This window comes from Genypterus blacodes, unplaced genomic scaffold (assembly GCF_046128005.1).
Source record: "Genypterus blacodes isolate CSIRO-AG114 ecotype Tasmania unplaced genomic scaffold, CSIRO-AGI_Gbla_v1 ptg000044l_1, whole genome shotgun sequence".
Taxonomy (NCBI): Eukaryota; Metazoa; Chordata; class Actinopteri; order Ophidiiformes; family Ophidiidae; genus Genypterus; species Genypterus blacodes.
Genome location: NW_027466857.1, coordinates 1,150,001 through 1,168,956, shown reverse-complemented (window position 1 = coordinate 1,168,956; position 18,956 = coordinate 1,150,001). Strand labels below are relative to the sequence as shown.

Sequence of the window (18,956 nt, the reverse complement as noted above, 5' to 3'; positions counted from 1 at the left end):
AGTGTACACACATATCAGAGGGAATTCCAGGAATTTTATTTAACATCAAGGATAGCACAGCATGTCCTTTCAAACATACACATATGGCATTTCATGTTAACAGTATCATATTTTCTGGATGACATCTGTAAGTAATGATAATAATCTGTAATTGAGCAAAAGAAACGTGTAAAATTGCGCTGATGAAGACTAGTGGAGGAGTTAATGAGCCAGTCAGGTGAAGCAGAGTGGTTGAAGCTAGGCCTCAAAGGTCCTCTTGCGAATCGTCTCTATGAGGTCGGCTCTGGACACATCAACCTGTGGAGACACACAGAGTTAAGCTTATGAATGCAATGTTCAAAACCAATTCTTAAAAAAAGGGCTCAAAATAACAACATAGGCTGGAATTAATCCATGGATGTCCTATTGTGCATATTTAGCTGTATAATTATTTGTAAAAAAATTGTTTTTGAAATAGAAAAACAGTGAGAGATGGAAGAGGAAGGGTGCTTCTGTAGTGGGGTACAAACCACCCTTGCATTCATTGATCTTGGGCTGTAGGGGGCAGCCCCTGTCATTTGGAGGTGCACAGATCCTGCACAGCGGACTCATTCATCTGATATTGAGTATTTGGTATAAGTGTTAAGGGAGGCTGAATTTGTGACTATAAGATTAAAAACATCTGAGATACTAATTTCAAATGTGGTCTGCTGCTAATATCACTACAATCCAATTATTTCTCATCACTTCTAAGGGGTATCAACATTATTTCCAGGCCATTTTCATTTGATTTATTTTTTTAAATAATATGTCACACTGAAAATCAAATATCAGTTCTATTAAACATGGAATAATGAATGGTGGATGCCAATTACTTTTGTCAGTTTACATTTATTTTGTTTTGTTTCTTATTGGAGCAGTGCCAAAACATTTGGCTTTGCTGTTTGAGCTTTCAGTTAAATCCAATATTGATTTTTGAGTGCACACTGCGAGTACTTAATAGTGAAACAATGATGTTGAACAAAATGTCCTCAACAACATAATCAGCCAGCAGGAGACATGCAATGGTAACATCAGTATGTCATCACACCATTTTCACATTCTTATTATTATTTTTTCAGTTAGGGCTTTAATTCATACAGGTTAGGTTATTTAATTTCAATTGACCAACCATGGAATTTGAACATGTAATAATCTTAAAATAAACTTGTGTGTTTTAACTTGATCCATTGCATACAAATACTCAAACCATAAACCCTAAATTATCCATGAATGTACACATTATATTTGTTAACACGAGATGGGCTACCATCCACCCATTTTTACACAAAATTTGTGCAAAAGCCATGATGAAAACACAGAAAATGTCCATAAGATGATAATAGAAGATAAGATTAGATATTCCAGCATCTTCTGGCTGCATTTAATAAGGCCATGTAAAGCAGGATAGTGAGTGTAATAAGTATTCTTCCCCCACTGAGGGTTTCATGTAATCTCTCAGTGGTCTTTTGTTTTGCTTTCAACATTTGTTTATATAGAATTAAAGCGCCGTCCGAGATAAATCAGTAAAATGTAGCTGATGCAAAAGCACACTAAATTTCCTTTAACTGAATATTCATAGAATGTACATACAATATGAGAAACATCTCAATGGAAACCCTACTACTGTCCAAAACTGTCTTCAGTAAGACGGTATACCTTTACTTATCCATCACCCTCCCCAGTAATGTGTCACTCGAATCTCTGGTTCCAAGCTAGGTTCAAGATTAATAAATTATTTGATTGTTGTGGGAGCTTTTTTTCATACAGAAAGAGGGAGAGAAGGAGAGAGAGATAGAAAGAAGGTTGTATTATTATTATTATTGTTGTTGTTATTTAACTTTTTTCAAAGACCCTGAGGTAAAATGGGCAATATAAGGTACATTATCATAGTCCAATGATCCCTTTGTGTGCCCTTTAATATGCACACACACTTTCATGTATGGTGTGTATGAAGGTACCTCCTCTCTGGTGGCCACGGCGCGCAGTTTAACCACTCCATCTTTCAGCTCCTGTTCCCCCAGTATGGCCACCAGGGGGATCCCCATGTCCTCACAGTGCTGCAGTTGACTCAGCAGCTTCGGGTTCTTCTTGTACATCACCTCTGCCTGCATACGGCAACAAACAAAAACACATACACACAGCAGTTACCACTTCTTCAACCTTCTCAGAGCAAACAAAGACCTTCAGATGAGTCAACCAGTCATCTCTAAATCTATCACCATTATACACAAAATTAGTTTTGCTCCACAGTTTGTTTTTTCTGATACTTGTTTTCTTTTGGACTCTTCCTTTTCAGTATGGTTTCACAAAGGCAAATGATTTTTCCTTGATCTGTATTCAGATTGTAGTTTTAAAAGCTTTTCTAGGCTTTCAGCACAACACAGATTACCTGCAAACCAATTATTTAAGTACCTCCAAATCAGACACTTTGCCTCTAACACTTTTCAAAACTTCCCTTCCCCTCAACTAATGTGGGAAGACCTACTTACGCTCAGGACACCATTAAGAGTTTCTAAGATCACCTCAAAACCCAAAAATAAGGGCAGTCTGGGAGCGTGAGCTTGGACTCCAACTCGAGATGGACTGGTAGGAAGAAGTCTTACGCAAACTGCACACTGTCCAGCCCTGTGCTCATCTCCCACCAGTTTAAGGTTATACAAAAAGTCCACTTCTCCAAATCAAGACCAGCTGAAATGTACCCAGAGGTAGAGGGCAAATGGGATAGACGTTTAAACCCACACTGCAATCTCAGCCACATGTTTTTCTTCTGCCCCAGGTTACACAATTACTGGTCACTTACTGGTTACTTTAACACAATGTCCACCATATTTGAAACACAGTCTCTGCCTTCTCCTCATATTGACACCTTCAGGACTCTACTTGACTCATGTCATCTTAACACTGCGCAAAACGAAATGAACAGTTTCACATCTCTGCTTTTGCAGTAGAAATGCCTCACCCCTCCCTCTATATCACAATGGCTGAAGGACACTATGTTTTTTCTCAGGCTTTGCCAGACTAATGACTCGACACACACAAGCACACACAATTGTTTAATATTAGCAAGAAAAAATAAATAAAGCTACACTTGCCATTCAAAAGTCCTACGGTGATTCCAATATTTTCAAAAGCACGCACACATGTACACACTGACCTTAATGCCAGCATTCCAGAGCTCAGTGACCAGTTTGAGTTTCTCCTCCAGTAAGTTCTTCTGAGCAGATGCCACCATGACCTGGATCTCTGTAGTGCGGACCTTCTTTCCTGATGCCTGGAAAACAATGTAGGCTACATGTAGGCTCAATGAAATCAGTCACCATCAAACACTATTGGTACAGCTGTTTTTGAAACTGGACATGTTTGTAGTCCAACGTGTGTTCTGCAGGAACTTAAGCTTACATGTAGTGATGGTCAAATTCAGTGACAATTTACACGTGTCAAGAATGCTTCTCTATGATGTGAATCAAATGGGTGGGTTGGAAAACTGAAGCTGAAAATAATAATAACAAAATGAAATAATATCATGCTGGCCAACCCCACACTAGCCTCACCTCAGCCTTTTGCTCCATGATGGCGAAGATCCTCTCAATGCCAATGCTGACCCCAACACAGGGCACTTTCCTGCTCTTAGGATCAAACATTCCTACCAGGCCATCATATCGTCCTCCGCCGGCCACACTGCCTACGCTGATGCTTTCCTCTGCTGGCACTCCGTTTTGAGTGTCTGCACAAACCGGGGCCGGCGCACTGGTGGTCTGAAGCACCGCCTCATAAATTACACCAGTATAATAATCCAGACCTCGAGCCAGGCTGAGGTCAAAGATCACCTGCAGGTCAGAGGGTAATTTGGTTAGTGGAACAAATCAAGAGCTGGTTACAGGCTAAAGAAATAAAAACAAAGACCATCAGGCATGAGATTGTATCTGTGCATGATCAAACTAGATTCAATAGTCAAACAGGTACATTTACTAAAGCAATTTTCTTATTATAAAAGCATGAAGAATACTCATCCAAACATCACTTCTCACTTCTCTCTCTCTCAAGGAGCCTCATTCATCAACCATCCATAAGCACAAATTTGTTCTCAAGTCGTGTATGAGATAAAATTTTACATCATTACTGGGTTGCATTAAAAATATTTGGATTATATTATATTATGGTATTATGGATATCATGGCAGCACATAGAAGACACAAGGTAGTTTTGTTTATTTTATTTTAAGAGGAACCAGATCAGAGAGGTCTGCATGGCTTTCTCTGCTGTGTGTCAAGCTCTTTTTGGAGACGTAGTGGACCTGGGGGCTACTGTGGCATGGCAATAGAACTAAGCACCCTTTTTTGCTCAGGTTAGGATTCAGTAGTCTACAAGATGGAAAAAGAACATACTGAGAAAACTTACATGACTGTAGTAATTACGACGTGCCATAGAATACACAGCTCGCCAAATGCATCATGAAGTCTTAAAGTCCACAGAATTTAACATTATTTTGGCGTAATGCTTGATATTGTATTTCTTTCCTTTCTCTCCTTCTCTCTCATTTCTCCTTTCTCTCTCATTTCTCCTTTCTCTCATTTCTCCTTTCTCTGTATAAAAAACATATGACCAAGCAACATTGACCAACATTGTCCCATAACTGTATGGTCATTCAATTAAAACATTTAACAAAAAAAACATTATGTTGGCATCCATTTGTAGCCAACCTTTCAGTGATGGTTGCATGCAGTTCTAGCACTGCGTCTGCTGGCCTACACACTTCCCGTGACTCAACGCGGTCCACGTTTTTTGTTTTGTTTTTTACACCTGAGCATGTGTGTTTTTTCCTTATCAACTGCAGAAGAGTGTTACAAACATGCCCTCTCTTATTACTGCCACTTTTTAAAGTCAAGTTTACACAGAAGGGATTCCAGTTCCAGTCCCTTTTTCTTCTTCTCTTTGTGTTTGTGTGGCATCCATCCTACAATCCATCCTCTGTTGTTGATATTGTGCACACCTCACACCTCATAATGCAACCGCCTTTTATGGAGTTTTGGTGAATTACAAAATGCAAATATTGATGAATGAGGCTCATTGTCTGCTGATGGCACGTTCTGTGCACTGTGCCTACGCCTTACCTTGTCTGTGACCTGGAAGAGCTGCAGGTAGCTGAAGAGCGACTTCATATCATTGAGGCCAGCACAGGCCTCCTTGCTCTGGGACATTTTCTGGTCCTCCAGGAGGCGCTGTGCTAGATCCATTCCACCTACAACACACAGCACAGACATAAAGATCGATTAGACCTCCTGCCACTGAGGACGACGTGTCTTATATCATCCCATCATTAAACAAAACATTTACATTAAACTCAGTATTCTACCTGCACAGCGTGAGAGGCATGGAAGAGAAGAGTATAATAAAAAACAATGTGTGGCCATACATTATCTCTAATAATAAAACACAGTGACCGCTGAAGCAGCACCAGCAGAACTGAGAATAAGACCTTTGCACCGACTTTCTTAGTGTCAGGGCTGATGTCAACACCTTAACAGGTGGTGGCCACAACCTATTTTCCCAGTTCCAACACTTGTTAATGGTAAAACAATGTTGTGCCTGAAGATAAATAAAAAGGATTTTTTAGGACATTACCAAAGGCCAAAGTTGTGAATATAACTGAATTAACACTGATACTATATTTTTCAGTAAAAATGAGAGCACAAGCAATGAAGAATTGATGTAGGCCGTCATGCATATCCCAACATCACCAATTACATTTTTTGGTTTCAATGTTAACTTATGTAGTAGCAATGTGGTAGAATACAGCAGCATCTTACCAAACTAAAGCTTCTTGTCAGCCACATTTAGTCAGTACTGTACAGTTTACTGCATACTGCCGATGAGTCATGGTGCATATATATAAAGCTACAGAACCTTAGACTTTCACAATGATCGCTAGCTATGGTTCTATCCAAGACTTTTTATGCAAATCTTGAAGAATGCCTGCATTTTCTAGGTACTGTTGAGCAAACGCTATAACAAGGAATATAGGCAACAGTCGTAACATGAAAGAAAAGCCACTGTTGAAGCTGAGTGGAGCCAGCAGCACTGGAGATTCATTTCAAGCATCATTAGAGTAGTTATTAATGTGCAGACTACATTAACCTTAATAGTGAGGCATGCTTGGAAGTGCCATGTTGTATTTCGCGGCTTATCCTTTTCAAATTATTAGTTGAAGTGTTTTCAGTGATGTTGCCAACGACTGTGACTAACTAAGCTAACATTTAATACTGCAAACAGTCAGGAAAGGAGAAGAGAAGTAGGCTGTACTTGTTGCTCCAAAAATGTTATTTAATAAAGCAACAATCATTTTTGTTGACCTTCTTCACTGCTTTGAACTATATCTGTCCAATAGCTAATCCTGATTCGGGTTGGATGTCCATACCACATGGATGGAAGGATGGATTTTCTAAAACAAAATAGGAAGTTTATAGTCAGTAAATTCGGTGGTCTCACCCTGCATACTGACGTACTCCCCAATGTTGTCAGCGGCTTCCTCTGATAAACCCTTCTCCTTCACCATTTCATTCCTCACATCCTCCCATGACATCTAGAGGAGGAGTAGAGGAGGCAGACCAGAGGAGGAGAGGTAAAAGCATCCAGGGATGAATGAAGGGAGAAGGTGAAAGACAGGAGAGAAAAGAGGAAGTGGTTTAGAGAAGAGGGCCCACAGTGGGGTACAGGTGCTTGGTCATAAGCAGATTTGCCTTTACATAATCCCCAGGTTCCTCCCACAGTCCCAAAACATGGGACCTAAATTGGCAGTGGGTGTACATGTGTGTGGATATCTGTCTGCGTGTGATGGTTCTGTGAGACTGCACACCTTTCCTTTTTGTGAGGACTTATAAATAAATAGTTTCCGCTCTTGGATTGACAGACCGCTACTGAATTATGATAGGATTGTCTTTCATAAATCTGGCCCTCTGTGTCTTCTGTGTCTTTGAAATCTCAACGATAATAAAGAGGGATTTAATTTTTTCCCAATTTTATTGCTGTGGGAAATAAAAATGACTGTAGTGAGCAGCACGAGGTCCTTTAGCCCTGAATGTTCCACCTCATAAGACATATAGCTGGAGCTTTATCCTGTGCATTGGTGACGTGGGATGAACAGGAAGTGGACGTATACCCAGACTCATTCCAATGACTGAATTAGAATTTTCTGAATGTGAAAACTGAATCTGGTCTGACAATTCACAGTGGTTACCAGAAAAAAAGCAGATGGAGATGGAGCAGCAGACGGCTGTACCTTGTCCAGTTTGTCCACTGTTGAGCAGATTGTGCGGAACTTGTCGGCTGGAACACCGCAGACAGCAAACATTCCGTCCAGGATCCGTCTGTCATTAACCTGGTTTTTGAGGAAGTTGTGACCGAGTTTATTTGAACAGATGACAATCAATCATAGATATGGCATCTGTGCTGGTTTAGGCTCGACAATGCAAACCTTGATATGGAAGTCTCCAAGGTCCAGCTCACTGAGGATTTCATGGACAATCTTCAGGCACTCAGCGTCAGGGATCATGGGGTCATACTGCCCTGCTATGTCAAAGTCCTGAAACACACAGGCATGTTCTTTTATCTCAACATGTCAATCCAGCATTAGAAGCACAGTGAGGGAATCTTTAGCTGAACAGAACCAAATTCATTCTCAGAGCTTTAGCAGGAATTCTATCGTAGATGTATCAGTTTGTTCATGGGGCAGGTCAGCTCTAATCACTCTCATCAGTCATCCAGCAGTCATCCCTGAGTAGGAGTTAAAAAATGTCGTTCCCTACTTACACATTGGTAAAACTCACGGTACCGTCCGCGGGTCATGGCTGGGTTATCACGGCGGTACACTTTGGCAATGTGGTAGCGCTTAATGTTGGTGATCTTGTTCATGGCCAGGTAGCGGGCAAAGGGAACCTGAGAAAGGGCAAGTCAAGGACAAAAAAACAAACCCTGGTTCCAAATTGTTTGTTAGCTATACATCTAATACCATCTTGTTTGAATTCAAGTATCATGTTGTTATACTTCTGGCTGTATGCTTCTGTTGCACAGCTGGCCATCAGAGGAGAAGGAATATCCTCTCCTGAGGTTTCATCCTGTTTTTCCCTAACAGGTTAATATGTTGAAATGTTTTCTTGTCTTTTTAGAATACTTTAGGGCTCTAATAAATGGACAATTGATAATATGCTATGCAGAGGCAATGCGATAAAGTCTAGAGAGAAATTAGAAGAAATTGTGTATATGCCACTAGAATAAAGTTGGCAAAAAATAACCAGCTTTATTGGTGAATGAAGTTTTAATGCCAAAAACTGGTGCTAATTAAAGTTCAAGTAGAAAGAAATGACGCAGGTGTGTCAGGATGTGAGCAGATGTTTGGAGGATACAGTGAGGTCGTATCTGAGTGACAGCAGCTCTCCTCCTTGGTCTTTGAGGTCATAAATCAGCTTGGAATCTTCTCCATACTTCCCTGTCAAAGTTTCCTACATATCAACACATGAAAAAGAATGTTCATATTAGACAATATTTTATGTATTAGTTTATGATCCATTTCTGCGTGACGTGCTGCGTTTGCATGGGTACCTTCAGTTCAAATACAGGTGTGTCGATGGTTTCAGCTCCATGGCGTTTGAAGCAGCTGATGATGGTGTTGAAGACTTTCTCTCTGATGGCCATCTGCTTGGGGTTATAGTCTCTCGTCCCCTGAAAGAGAAGGAATCATTTATGTTTCCATCATGACAAACTAAATCCAAGTCTGGATTTAGGATTTCACCTTTCATTCTTGCAGCTGATGTAATTCAGGTAGACAGTCGTACAGTTTATTGCATACTGTCGATGAGTCGTGGTGCATATACTGTATATAAAGCTGAAAATGGGGAGGCACTTACAGAAACGGTTGTAATTCCTACACCGTTCATCTGATTTGTATGTAAATACCCTCAAATTAAAGCTGAAAGTCTGTACTTAAAGCACAGCTTGGTTGTTTCATTTCAATTCAGTTTTTCATTCAATTTTCAATCCATTGTGGTGGTCTACAGAGACAAAATTGTGAAAATTGTGTCAATGTCCAAATATTTATGGACCTAACTCAAAGTACAATAAAAGTTAATGTTGATAATTCTAAGTCATCTGTTTTCTTCCCATTTTGGACCAGTATATGTTATGTTTGCTGTTCCAAGTCACTTTGTCGACAATGATTTCAAGCCAAATGTTAAATTTATAGTTGGGCTAAAAAATATTGTTAAATATCAACATGGTCAAAGTGATAGACTATCGGTCTGTACTATGAAGGAGGCTCAGCTGACATGGAACATGGACTGGTACCACAAAGCTGCTAGTCAGCAGAATTGTTAAAGCTGACCTTGTTAATGCAGAGACATGCACGCTCTCATAAAGGGGGCGTGTCTACAGAGACAATGCCTATAGGAACATGATGGAATGGTCATCTGGAACATCTTAAATATCCTCCCACCACTTTATACGGGGAACCTGTCCTAACAGTTGTTAGAATTGAAACAAGGCCACACATGACATAACTGAAGGGAAACAACACTTAATACATACAGAAGATTAAAGACACCTGTGATACCTGTGAAATAAGATGATACACTGAAAATCAAAAGCACAGTGTCAGTTCTACTAACAAATGTTGGCTGCCAATTACTTTTGTCACTTTTTGTGTTGTTTTTTATTGGAAGGGTACCAACACTTAGGGCCATGTCTGTATGACCTTAGAACCACTGACTTGAGCTGTCAATCATCATTGTCATTTATGAGTTGTTTGTTTTGGCAAGTTGGAAATTTAATAAAGGTGTGTTTCATCGCGACAGTGCTGTCTCACCTTGGCTGTCTTGAGGACAAACTGGTGTTTGCCATCGTCCTTTCCCAACTGAGCCTTTAACGCCAGCAGTTTAGCCACTTCTTCATCAATCTGCATCACACACAGACAAAAAGCAAGTCATCAGCCTTCAATCTACCAGTCTGCAATATGGAATATAGCTCACACACAGCTTACCGCTTACCTGAGTCACAGTGATCCCAGAGAAGGAAGGCAAAGATCGGACAAGGGTTTTAGTCCAACAGACCAGCAGACCAGCACCAGCACGGACACCAAACATGCCCAGTGTGGTCAACCCAGCCAGGGAGATAACAATAAAAATCCAGAATTTGGAGAATCACACGTTCAATGGTGCATCAAAGGGAAAGCCATGGTATCCAGTCAGTAGAAGGAGAACCAGGAAAGAAGTTGTACAGGAGTTGAGGTAGGGGTTGAGGTAGATGATGATGAAGACGATTGTGGTAGGCCAGTGGGTGTTGTGATCCAAAGTCAGGTAGGAAGAACAGGAGAAAAGTAGTAAGCAACCCTAGCACTAGGGGAGGTCGCGTATGAGGCATCATCATCATCATCACAGCATGGAGGATAGAACATGAAATGCACGAGTCAATGTAGGAAAGCAGCCTATCACAGCCCACCAACCACACAACCACCCACCAACAACAATGCACAACTCTGATGGACAGACAGACAGAGGTCCAGCTATTGCTCTAGAAAACCACTGAAACATTCTGCTAATATTGGGTCATGTGACCTGTCGCTCTTAAAATGAAACCAGCATCTAAACTGTGTGGCCACCGGGACCTACTCTGAGCCAGTGCCTTGCTCAATGGACCTGACAGGAGCCAACACACCTGTTTCTGATGGCGAGCATATATATACACATACATATACATAATATACAGTATATACAAATTCTAAATCACATAGAGGAATACAACCTACCAATAAACAACAATAAACAAGTAGAAGATCAAATCAGCATACAAGAAGAAGAATCGATTGTGTGTGTGTTTCTGCACTGTATCAAGATAGTTCAGGTTTTGGGACGGGAGAAGTAAGGATTAGCGTCAACTACTGCAATTCCAAATCTTGACGGCAGATGCCAACGTTGAGCGGGAGGTTTCGAAATGGTTCTAAACGTTTCGAAAGTGTGGAAACGTTTCAAAGGCTGGGAAATTGCCTCTCTACCCAGTACCCACATCCCACCCGTCTGATCTACACACATTTACAATATACGCTGGCCATTTCTGCTGTTGCTAGTTAAATCAGTAGTAAAGGTAAATATATTATTAGGTAGATTAACCACATGAAACTCTGGACAGCCTAAAACCTCCTAGCCACTGCGGGGACACGTAGAGACAGAACGTCAAGTTTATTATCATATTAATTGTAAAATGTATGATAAGATCTGACGCCACACTGCTGCAGCAAAGGAGCGCATTAATGCGACATGTGGCATGTCCCGTTATCTTTAGCTCCAAACATCGTTCAGATTTGTTAGTTTAATTTAGTCTTACTTATCGGTCAACACAAATAACTCGGAAGCATGACATATGCCATTTTCTAATCCACGAGGGTGCAAGATGAATAGGCAAAATAATAAGAAACAAATCTAATCAATCTAATCATAACTTATAGCCCCAGCACAAAGTAAGTTTATGGTTTAATATCGCAGTTTTACTAACACAGAAAATCTGCAGGATCATATGGCCAATGTTTCATCAGCTCAGTGAGTCATATTGTAAGCGTGTGTGTGCACAGGGCTCAGCACTAACCTGATCTTTGCTCGCCTTCTCTGTCTTTAGTTTCCGCACCACTTCACCCTGGGCTTCAATGGCACTTTGTATCTGTGTCTTGTTCTCCATGTTTCTTTATGAATATCAATCTTTGATGGACTGTCACCTTACGTAGAGCAAAACGGAAGCCGTGCAATTTCTTCTTCGTCTTCTTTCATTAAATTGAGGCAGTTGACATCCCAGGCATAGGTTTATTATCGCCACCTTCTGGACTGGAATGTAGGCAGAGAGTTCAAAACGTAGAGCAATACTGTACTCGATTAGTTCTGTCTCATACAGAAAATTAAGAAAAGCTTCCCTGATTCTTTCCGACCCCTCCTATAATCAATTAAACATAATATATTAAAAACACGAATAAAAGATGTAACCCAATGTGACCTATTCATAGTCTGGCAGTGGCGCCTCCAGAACTCTGGCCTGCTCTGGGACGCACATGCGCCTGCTGATCAATTAAAGTAAGTTTTTCATTATTATGTTGACATGATCACATCATTTTACTGACAGTTCTGTTATTTTTCATTTATGCAACCTTTAATAATCATTGTTTTTGTCATTTAATACTATATTAGTCCTCTTCTGTGACATCCTCAATGCTTTACTGTTTCCAGTACACACATTACGATGGAACACACAGGTATGCTTCTTAACGCTTCTTCACAAATTTGCAGAATAACCATTCTTGTGGTTGAAACAACCGGAGCTCCCAGAAGGAGAAAGGCTCCCAAAAACCAGAAAACATGGGCCCTGCAATATGAGTGGAACCTGGATGATAGCCAAGTTGCTAGCTTCCTGTTTGAGGGTTGACAAGTATATCTTTATACAAGAGAGCTTGAAGAGATGTTTTTAAAAGAAAATACACATATGCACACGCATATGTGTTTTGCAGAAAAAAGTTGGACCGTAATTCAAAGCAAAGTCTGTCCGGGGAAGAGGAGCGATATGAATAAGTACCGCCTCAGGTAAATGAATGAGGCAATACCTCTTGTCTCGCTGCAGGAGAATGAGCGTCCAGAGCGCCCCCACCCCCCTACTTTGGCTTTCAGAGAAATCTTAAAATGTATATACAGTATGTTGATACAGGTGTGTGGTCATATGACGTTCCTCCAACATATTACATGCTACATGCATATTACTATTTTACAAGGAGGATGAAGATGATTGGGAAGAACGCATTGGTGAGGAGTCGGGAAGGAGAAATGTGACGTTTAAATTATTAAGCTAAAAGTGAGGTGTGAAATCTGTAAATATCCTGTACTGTCTACTTCATTTTACAAAAGATTTGTTTAATCAGAATTACACAAGTGCTCAGGCGTTTGTTTTGGTCTGCTTCCTCTCATGGACAAGGTGGACAGCACACTGACTTGGTGAGTTGTTGTGTTGTGAGTCACACTGAGACTTATTAGCCTTATTAGAAGAAGAAGAAGTAAAAGCAACTCTCCAGCTGCCAGTCGACTTTCTTGGTCCATATGGGACTCGAACCTCCGGTTCCCAAGCTGAGTCCCTATGAACTTAGCTACTGCCCCCTCGTGACGCCCTAGTGTTGGTGACAAGAAGAATGTACCTGTGTTAAGCAGGTGAACGCGAGCAATCAGGAGACATTTCATCTCGCTTTTCCCAGATTGCTTCTCTGTTTTTGTATCTAACAACTCAAATCATGTAAACATTACACATTTCTTATGTTCAATTCTTCACTAGAGTCACTTATTTCCAGTTTCAATAACTTATTATTATTATTATTATAACATTCTTGTGATAAACACATTTCCACTGACTTTCTATCTTCAATAAACATCTTAGTAGTTTAATTACAAATGTACAGTATGCAACTGATTGAAACACCCTATTGTCTCTGGTGTCATTCACAGCAGTATATGATATTAATCTCCGTATACTGTACCAAACCTGATATCATCCTTCTGCAATAAGTACAGGTCACTAAAATGTAGAAAATGTAGAAATGTAGAAAGTGACTCACACCAACCTATCTGCCATTTCATATCGTGACGTGCCACTGAAATCATTCAAGGTGAAAACTGCATTTGCAACATTTGTAGACCCAACAGTCAGCAATCATCTACAGTGGTATCCATTGTATTATACTGTGCAGCTGGATAACTTGCTCACTGAGATCTAGTTATATCTTAATTTGTTACTTTTTGCATAGCATTTGCAAGTGCATCTTACTGCAAACAGTGTGACAGAGAATGCATCTTTGGTCCCATTCCAATTCCCAGTTTGTACCCCTCTACAGAGAAAAAAGTGTCCCTTTTATTCTTGTGTTGTGTATCTTTATTGAAGCAAGCATTTGGCATGACAGTGCGCATAGTTATGGGACATTTTGGAGATCGTTTTTTTATACAGAAAGAGGGGGAAAAAGAGAGAGAGAGAGAAAGAAAAGGAAAGAAGGTTGTAAAATTATCGTTATTATTGTTGTTTAATTTTTTTCGGGGAGAGGCAGAGAGCCAGAGGGAGAGAGAGAAAGGAAAACTTACACCCTGAGGTAAAATAGGCCCTTATATTCTTAAAGCACGTCTTGATTTATATAGTAGACTAATTCCTCTCTTTATTTTACTGTACCTGTATTAAAGCAAAAAATTCAATTCACATCATTTGTTTGTTTGAATGTTTATTTTACAGTTAACGAAATATACATTTTCTTTTTTTTTTTTTTTTACAGAAAATCGCATAATACATAAATGTAACCAGACTACTGCGGCCATATTACCCATAATACACTTTCAAAAAAAAAAAAAAAAGTATTAACATACCCATACCACTCGTTACAATTTCCCCACCACCACCACCAACAAAAATGTTGTATTGTTGTTTAACCACACCCCCAAGAACAGTATTTCCAGGAATCCCCTTTTGGATTGAACAAGGGATTCCTGGGAAAACTGGACCCCAGGAGAGAGGAGTGTAAAGGAAGAAATGAAAATTCAACACTTCCATCCATGTTTTCATTCCAGATTCCCAGATTCTCACAGCAGCGTTCTCATGCTCAAAATGTCTGACTCTACATGTGTTAGGAAGTGTATTTAATTAAGTCTAAATATTAATCAAATTTTTGTGATATTCCTTGAGCAGGCAGATGATGTGTGGTAAATTTCATCAATTTATCACATTTTTGTTGATACAAAATAAGGAAAAATGAAGTAAACCACATCCCTGTACTGCATTCTTCTCAATGCATCCATAGCAAAGATGTCCTGCACGGATTACGATTTATTTAGCAATTTAAAGAAATTACGTTAATGCAATGATACTTCAAGGGTGAGTCCTGTCACCTACAAAGAACAGCACTGTGGGCTGTGATATTGACTATTGATTAAATATTTAATTTCAAATCTTGATTCGCTGGACACACTAAGCAATATGGCTGCACATCTCTCAGTGTTAGTTTTATATAATATATGGAACATACTGTATAAGGCAAACATCATTGGTCATGTACTTTCCTCATAAACACATGATTCTTACTTTTTCATACTTTTCTTCTTATAATTATGTTATATGAGGGGAATGCAAAATATAAAAAGAGTAAATCATATTATGAGGCATACAATACCTACAACATATATAGATGTGCTATTGGATTATTATAAAAATTCTATAGAAAAAAAATGTGATGAATAAATATTGTTTGTTTATACTTTCCTCTTTGCTGTATTCGTACACTGACAGTGTAAGAATGGTGTGTCAGGTGTTTACATATTGTAGCTCAAAGGTCAGGTAGGAGGAGAAGGAGGAGAATGTTTACAGCTAATAATAATAATACGTTTTTTTTCTCACTTCTTCTTTGCAGGAATAAGGATTTCCTGTAAGATTATGTCCATTCTGCACTCAGTTTGGTGTGCTGGATCACGTAGTCCAGCTGGAATGTCTGTCCTCCGTCCCGAGCTACAGTGCTTCATCTCAGACTACCAACTGACCAGAGATGCAGCACTGCACCATGGGCCGCAGGCAATGACTAGTATGAAAAAACAGTACATTAGTTTCACTTTCACCTGCAAATTACACTTTGGGTCCATTTGATTCAGATGGAGTGAACTTGTCTTTGTTTTGTGTGTTTGTGTGTTTGTGTGTGATGTTTCCCCTCTTGCAGCTCACTGTGTGCTGGCCTTGTTTCATTGGTTACATCATGTCTCATTCAGTGTCAGCTCAGCCAGCGTGTTTGGATCTACGTTACAGTGGGATTTTTGTCTGTTTATGATTGAAATTTGATGTAAGAGCAGAAATTACTTTTAACTCCCTAAAGTCCAACATACACATGTGCTGCTGTGGATGTGTCCTAATATGTCCTCCTCATACTCACCAGTGGCGTCTTCATTTCTTTTGGAAAACATCAAAAAAGATACAGACAGACAGACAGACAGACAGGCAGGCAGGCAGGCAGGCAGGCAGGCAGACAGACAGACAGACAGACAGACAGACAGACAGACGAGAGATTGATAGAAAGAAAGACAAACAGACAGTCAGACAGGCAAAGAGACAGCAGTTAGATATCTTCTGTGAATACTGTGGCTTTATATTTTCAGATGCAGGTCATGACTTGTGATCATGACACATATACATGTATGGAATAACACTGTAGTGTCAATCTTTCCTTTCTTTTTTATCTAAACAACTTATTGTTGTCAAAACTGCACCCTGACAGTGTAAAACAGCTGCATCTGAAAAAGTTCATCTACCTCAGTTGGTAAAGACATTGAGGTAAGCTATATCCAAAGTATCCACTAGGGGGCCCTATGGTGCAAATCAGACCTCTTTGGAGGTCCTTTGCTGCAGAGATGTTCGAAGCGAAACAATGAATAGTTGTGTAAAAGCTTTAAAAACTCGATTAACCAAACGGTTGAAATGATCATGTATGGTCAAGTTACCTACAGTAAGGAAACACAAACTATATTTGATTGTTTAATCACATTTTCTTATTCAAATGATTCTGTAATTAATATCTTCTTCTGTATTTGTAATAGTAGATCTCTATTCAATTTGTTGTTTCTAATACGTATTTGGAACAGTAAAGCAAAGAGCATGTTTGGCCCATTATGTCTTGATGTGACCATATAGAGGTCTTCTCAGTGATATCTTTGCTAAATAATATTTTGTAAATCAACCTGACTAAAGGTAAAGTCAAGGCTAGTTTATTTCTATAGTGCAAGAACACAGTGTCTCAGCCGTTACATCAGGCAGATCCTCACACAGGTACATGCTTACTGACCTCTGCTTGGGGTTGCACCAACCTGCCTGCTGCTAGGTACTCTGGCTGTCAGTGTGCCTGTGTCAGCGCCTGATTAAAAACAGAACAAGAGCGACAGAAACTTGATTGGGTCAAATCACAAATGCGAACACGTCAACATGCAATCTGAAATGTGTCTTGCGTGTCCCTCTTACACACACACACACACATGCAGAGGGGTCGGCAGTGCAGCCAATGTGGAAGTAAGTCACCAACTGCACTTATTCAACTCAGTGACTGTTAGTGTTTCTCTATAGTTTCCTTTTTGGGACATTTTCAACTTTTCCTCCACAACCAGACCACATGTATTTTTACTCAACTACACGTATGTTTACTTACACATACATTACATTACATTCACATGAGAAAAACACCAACTTATTTTTTCAGTTCTCTCACTTTGCACAAAATTTATTCTATTGCTTAATATACTCAGTTGCATTTAAAGAAAATATTTGGACTGTAATCAATGATTTAATGTGCATGTAAATATACTGAATGAGTGTGAGTAAGAGCGTGTGTGCGTGTATGTGTGTGTGTGGGGGGGGGGGGGGGGGGGGGGGGGGTTGTCCCAGCTCCCTGTGTCCATGTAAGGCCTGAGACAGCCTTTTATTTTTGGGATCATGGAAAATAGGATCACTGCTTTGAGTAAACATTCCCTCTTCCAGACTGCGATTGCTCCCCCTGGTAGTTTGGCATAGCCCCCCCACCCCCTCCCCCCCGCGACTCCTCCTCAAAGTTTGCTACAACTATTGCCTTTTCTAGTCACAGTGAGAAAAGACTCACTTAAAAGGCAGGGGAGGGGAGGGGGGGGGGGGGGGGGGGGGGGAGGGCAGCCTTCCAAGCTTTATCTCACGCACTCCTTCACATTCTGCTCTAGACTACAGAAGTCCATATTAAGAAGAAAGATTTGCACTGTGTGTCTTTGACTCACACGCACACACACTGAGTGAGTGAGAGAGGGAGTGAGTAAGTGAGTGAGTGAGAGAGAGAGAGAGAGAGAGAGAGAGAGAGAGAGAGAGAGAGAGAGAGAGAGAGAGAGAGAGAGAGAGAGCGAGCGAGAGAGAGAGACTGTAGCTAAGCTCTCCAGCCCCAGGACAGCATTTTCCTTAGGGACACTAAACCGACAAATACATCTGCCCTCTCCCAGCCAGTGTGTGTGTGTGTGTGTGTGTGTGTGTGTGTGTGTGTGTGTGTGTGTTTTCTTAAGTATCACAGTCATAATCAGATCTGAAGATTATCAACAGACAAATGGCTTCATGCAAACCTTTTCATTGCATTTCAAACCCAGCTACATTATTATTGGAAGTTGAGATACAGACAAGCTGAACCATGAGTTGTCTTCATGAAACAAAGCAAGTCAAACTCATGGAAAGAATCAAAGCTGTTTAACAATCACACAAATATTGTGACAAAATACAGCAAAAAGATGTAAATCCACTAATATCTTAAGAATTGGACAGTAGAAAGATCACTGAGTGCTTTGGATTTAAGTCATTCACTTCGTGTTATCGTGTTACGATAGCGATATTCTTTTCAAATGTCTTTTACAGGCAATGATGCCTTGTAAAGCAGGAGTGGCTAAATGCCCTCATGACTCAAACCAAACTACATGAACCGGCCAAGCTCAGGCCTACAGAGAGCAAGACGCACTAACCAGCATGTCGGCTGTATTTTGCACACAAATTAATCGAACCGAGAATAAATTGCAACCTGTGGGGAAAAGACTATTATTTTGTTCCTACAAATTCTAGTTAATGTATAATGTAAATGTATTTCCTGTCTGCTTCACCTGCTGAGCTCCTGTAGAATACAATTCAGTGACTATAGAAACAAAAACTGCCAAACAGAGGACTCTGGATGTTTGTGGCCTTTGTTCAGCCATCCAGGTGCTGGATTTGAATCATTTATACATCATACTTCATACATAACATAGAACTTTTGTTGTAGAAGTTTTTAGTCATTGTGAAATTTCGATGTCAAGCAAAAAAGCAATCGCTTTGAAGCTTTGTGTTGTTTTGTGTGTTTGTTTGGATCACGTGACTGTAGA

General features: G+C 40.1%; 1 protein-coding gene and 1 long non-coding RNA gene across 6 annotated transcripts in view; both read right to left on the bottom strand.

Annotated features, from left to right (window-relative positions):
• Positions 1 to 14: 14 nt before the first annotated feature.
• On the bottom strand, positions 15 to 11,832 carry hars (histidyl-tRNA synthetase). Of its 2 annotated transcripts, XM_076149224.1 has the most exons (14): positions 11,647 to 11,795; positions 10,056 to 10,403; positions 9,875 to 9,964; positions 8,617 to 8,736; positions 8,421 to 8,516; positions 7,828 to 7,953; positions 7,493 to 7,600; positions 7,298 to 7,396; positions 6,508 to 6,601; positions 5,133 to 5,260; positions 3,573 to 3,848; positions 3,176 to 3,292; positions 1,980 to 2,126; positions 15 to 297 (listed from the first exon to the last, which is right to left on the bottom strand). In XM_076149224.1, exons 2-14 carry the CDS (start codon positions 10,149 to 10,151, stop codon positions 238 to 240), a joined length of 1,557 nt encoding a protein of 518 aa, XP_076005339.1. In that variant the 5' UTR covers positions 10,152 to 10,403; positions 11,647 to 11,795; the 3' UTR covers positions 15 to 237. The 2 variants fall into 2 exon arrangements, with proteins under 2 accessions (XP_076005339.1, XP_076005340.1); XM_076149225.1 differs by lacking the exon at positions 10,056 to 10,403 and having other exon boundaries at positions 11,647 to 11,832.
• A 2,478-nt stretch (positions 11,833 to 14,310) lies between these two features.
• The window catches only part of LOC142999616 (uncharacterized), an 8,806-nt gene continuing 4,160 nt past the window's right edge, over positions 14,311 to 18,956 (bottom strand). Inside the window, exons 3-5 of one of the 4 annotated variants that reach the window (XR_012963334.1) lie at positions 16,889 to 16,957; positions 15,983 to 15,999; positions 14,311 to 15,637 (exon numbers count right to left, since the gene is read on the bottom strand). This is a non-coding gene — a long non-coding RNA (uncharacterized LOC142999616). Of the gene's footprint in view, positions 16,958 to 18,956 lie in introns of all 4 variants that reach the window. The other 3 variants (XR_012963333.1, XR_012963332.1, XR_012963331.1) reach the window with 3 other exon arrangements.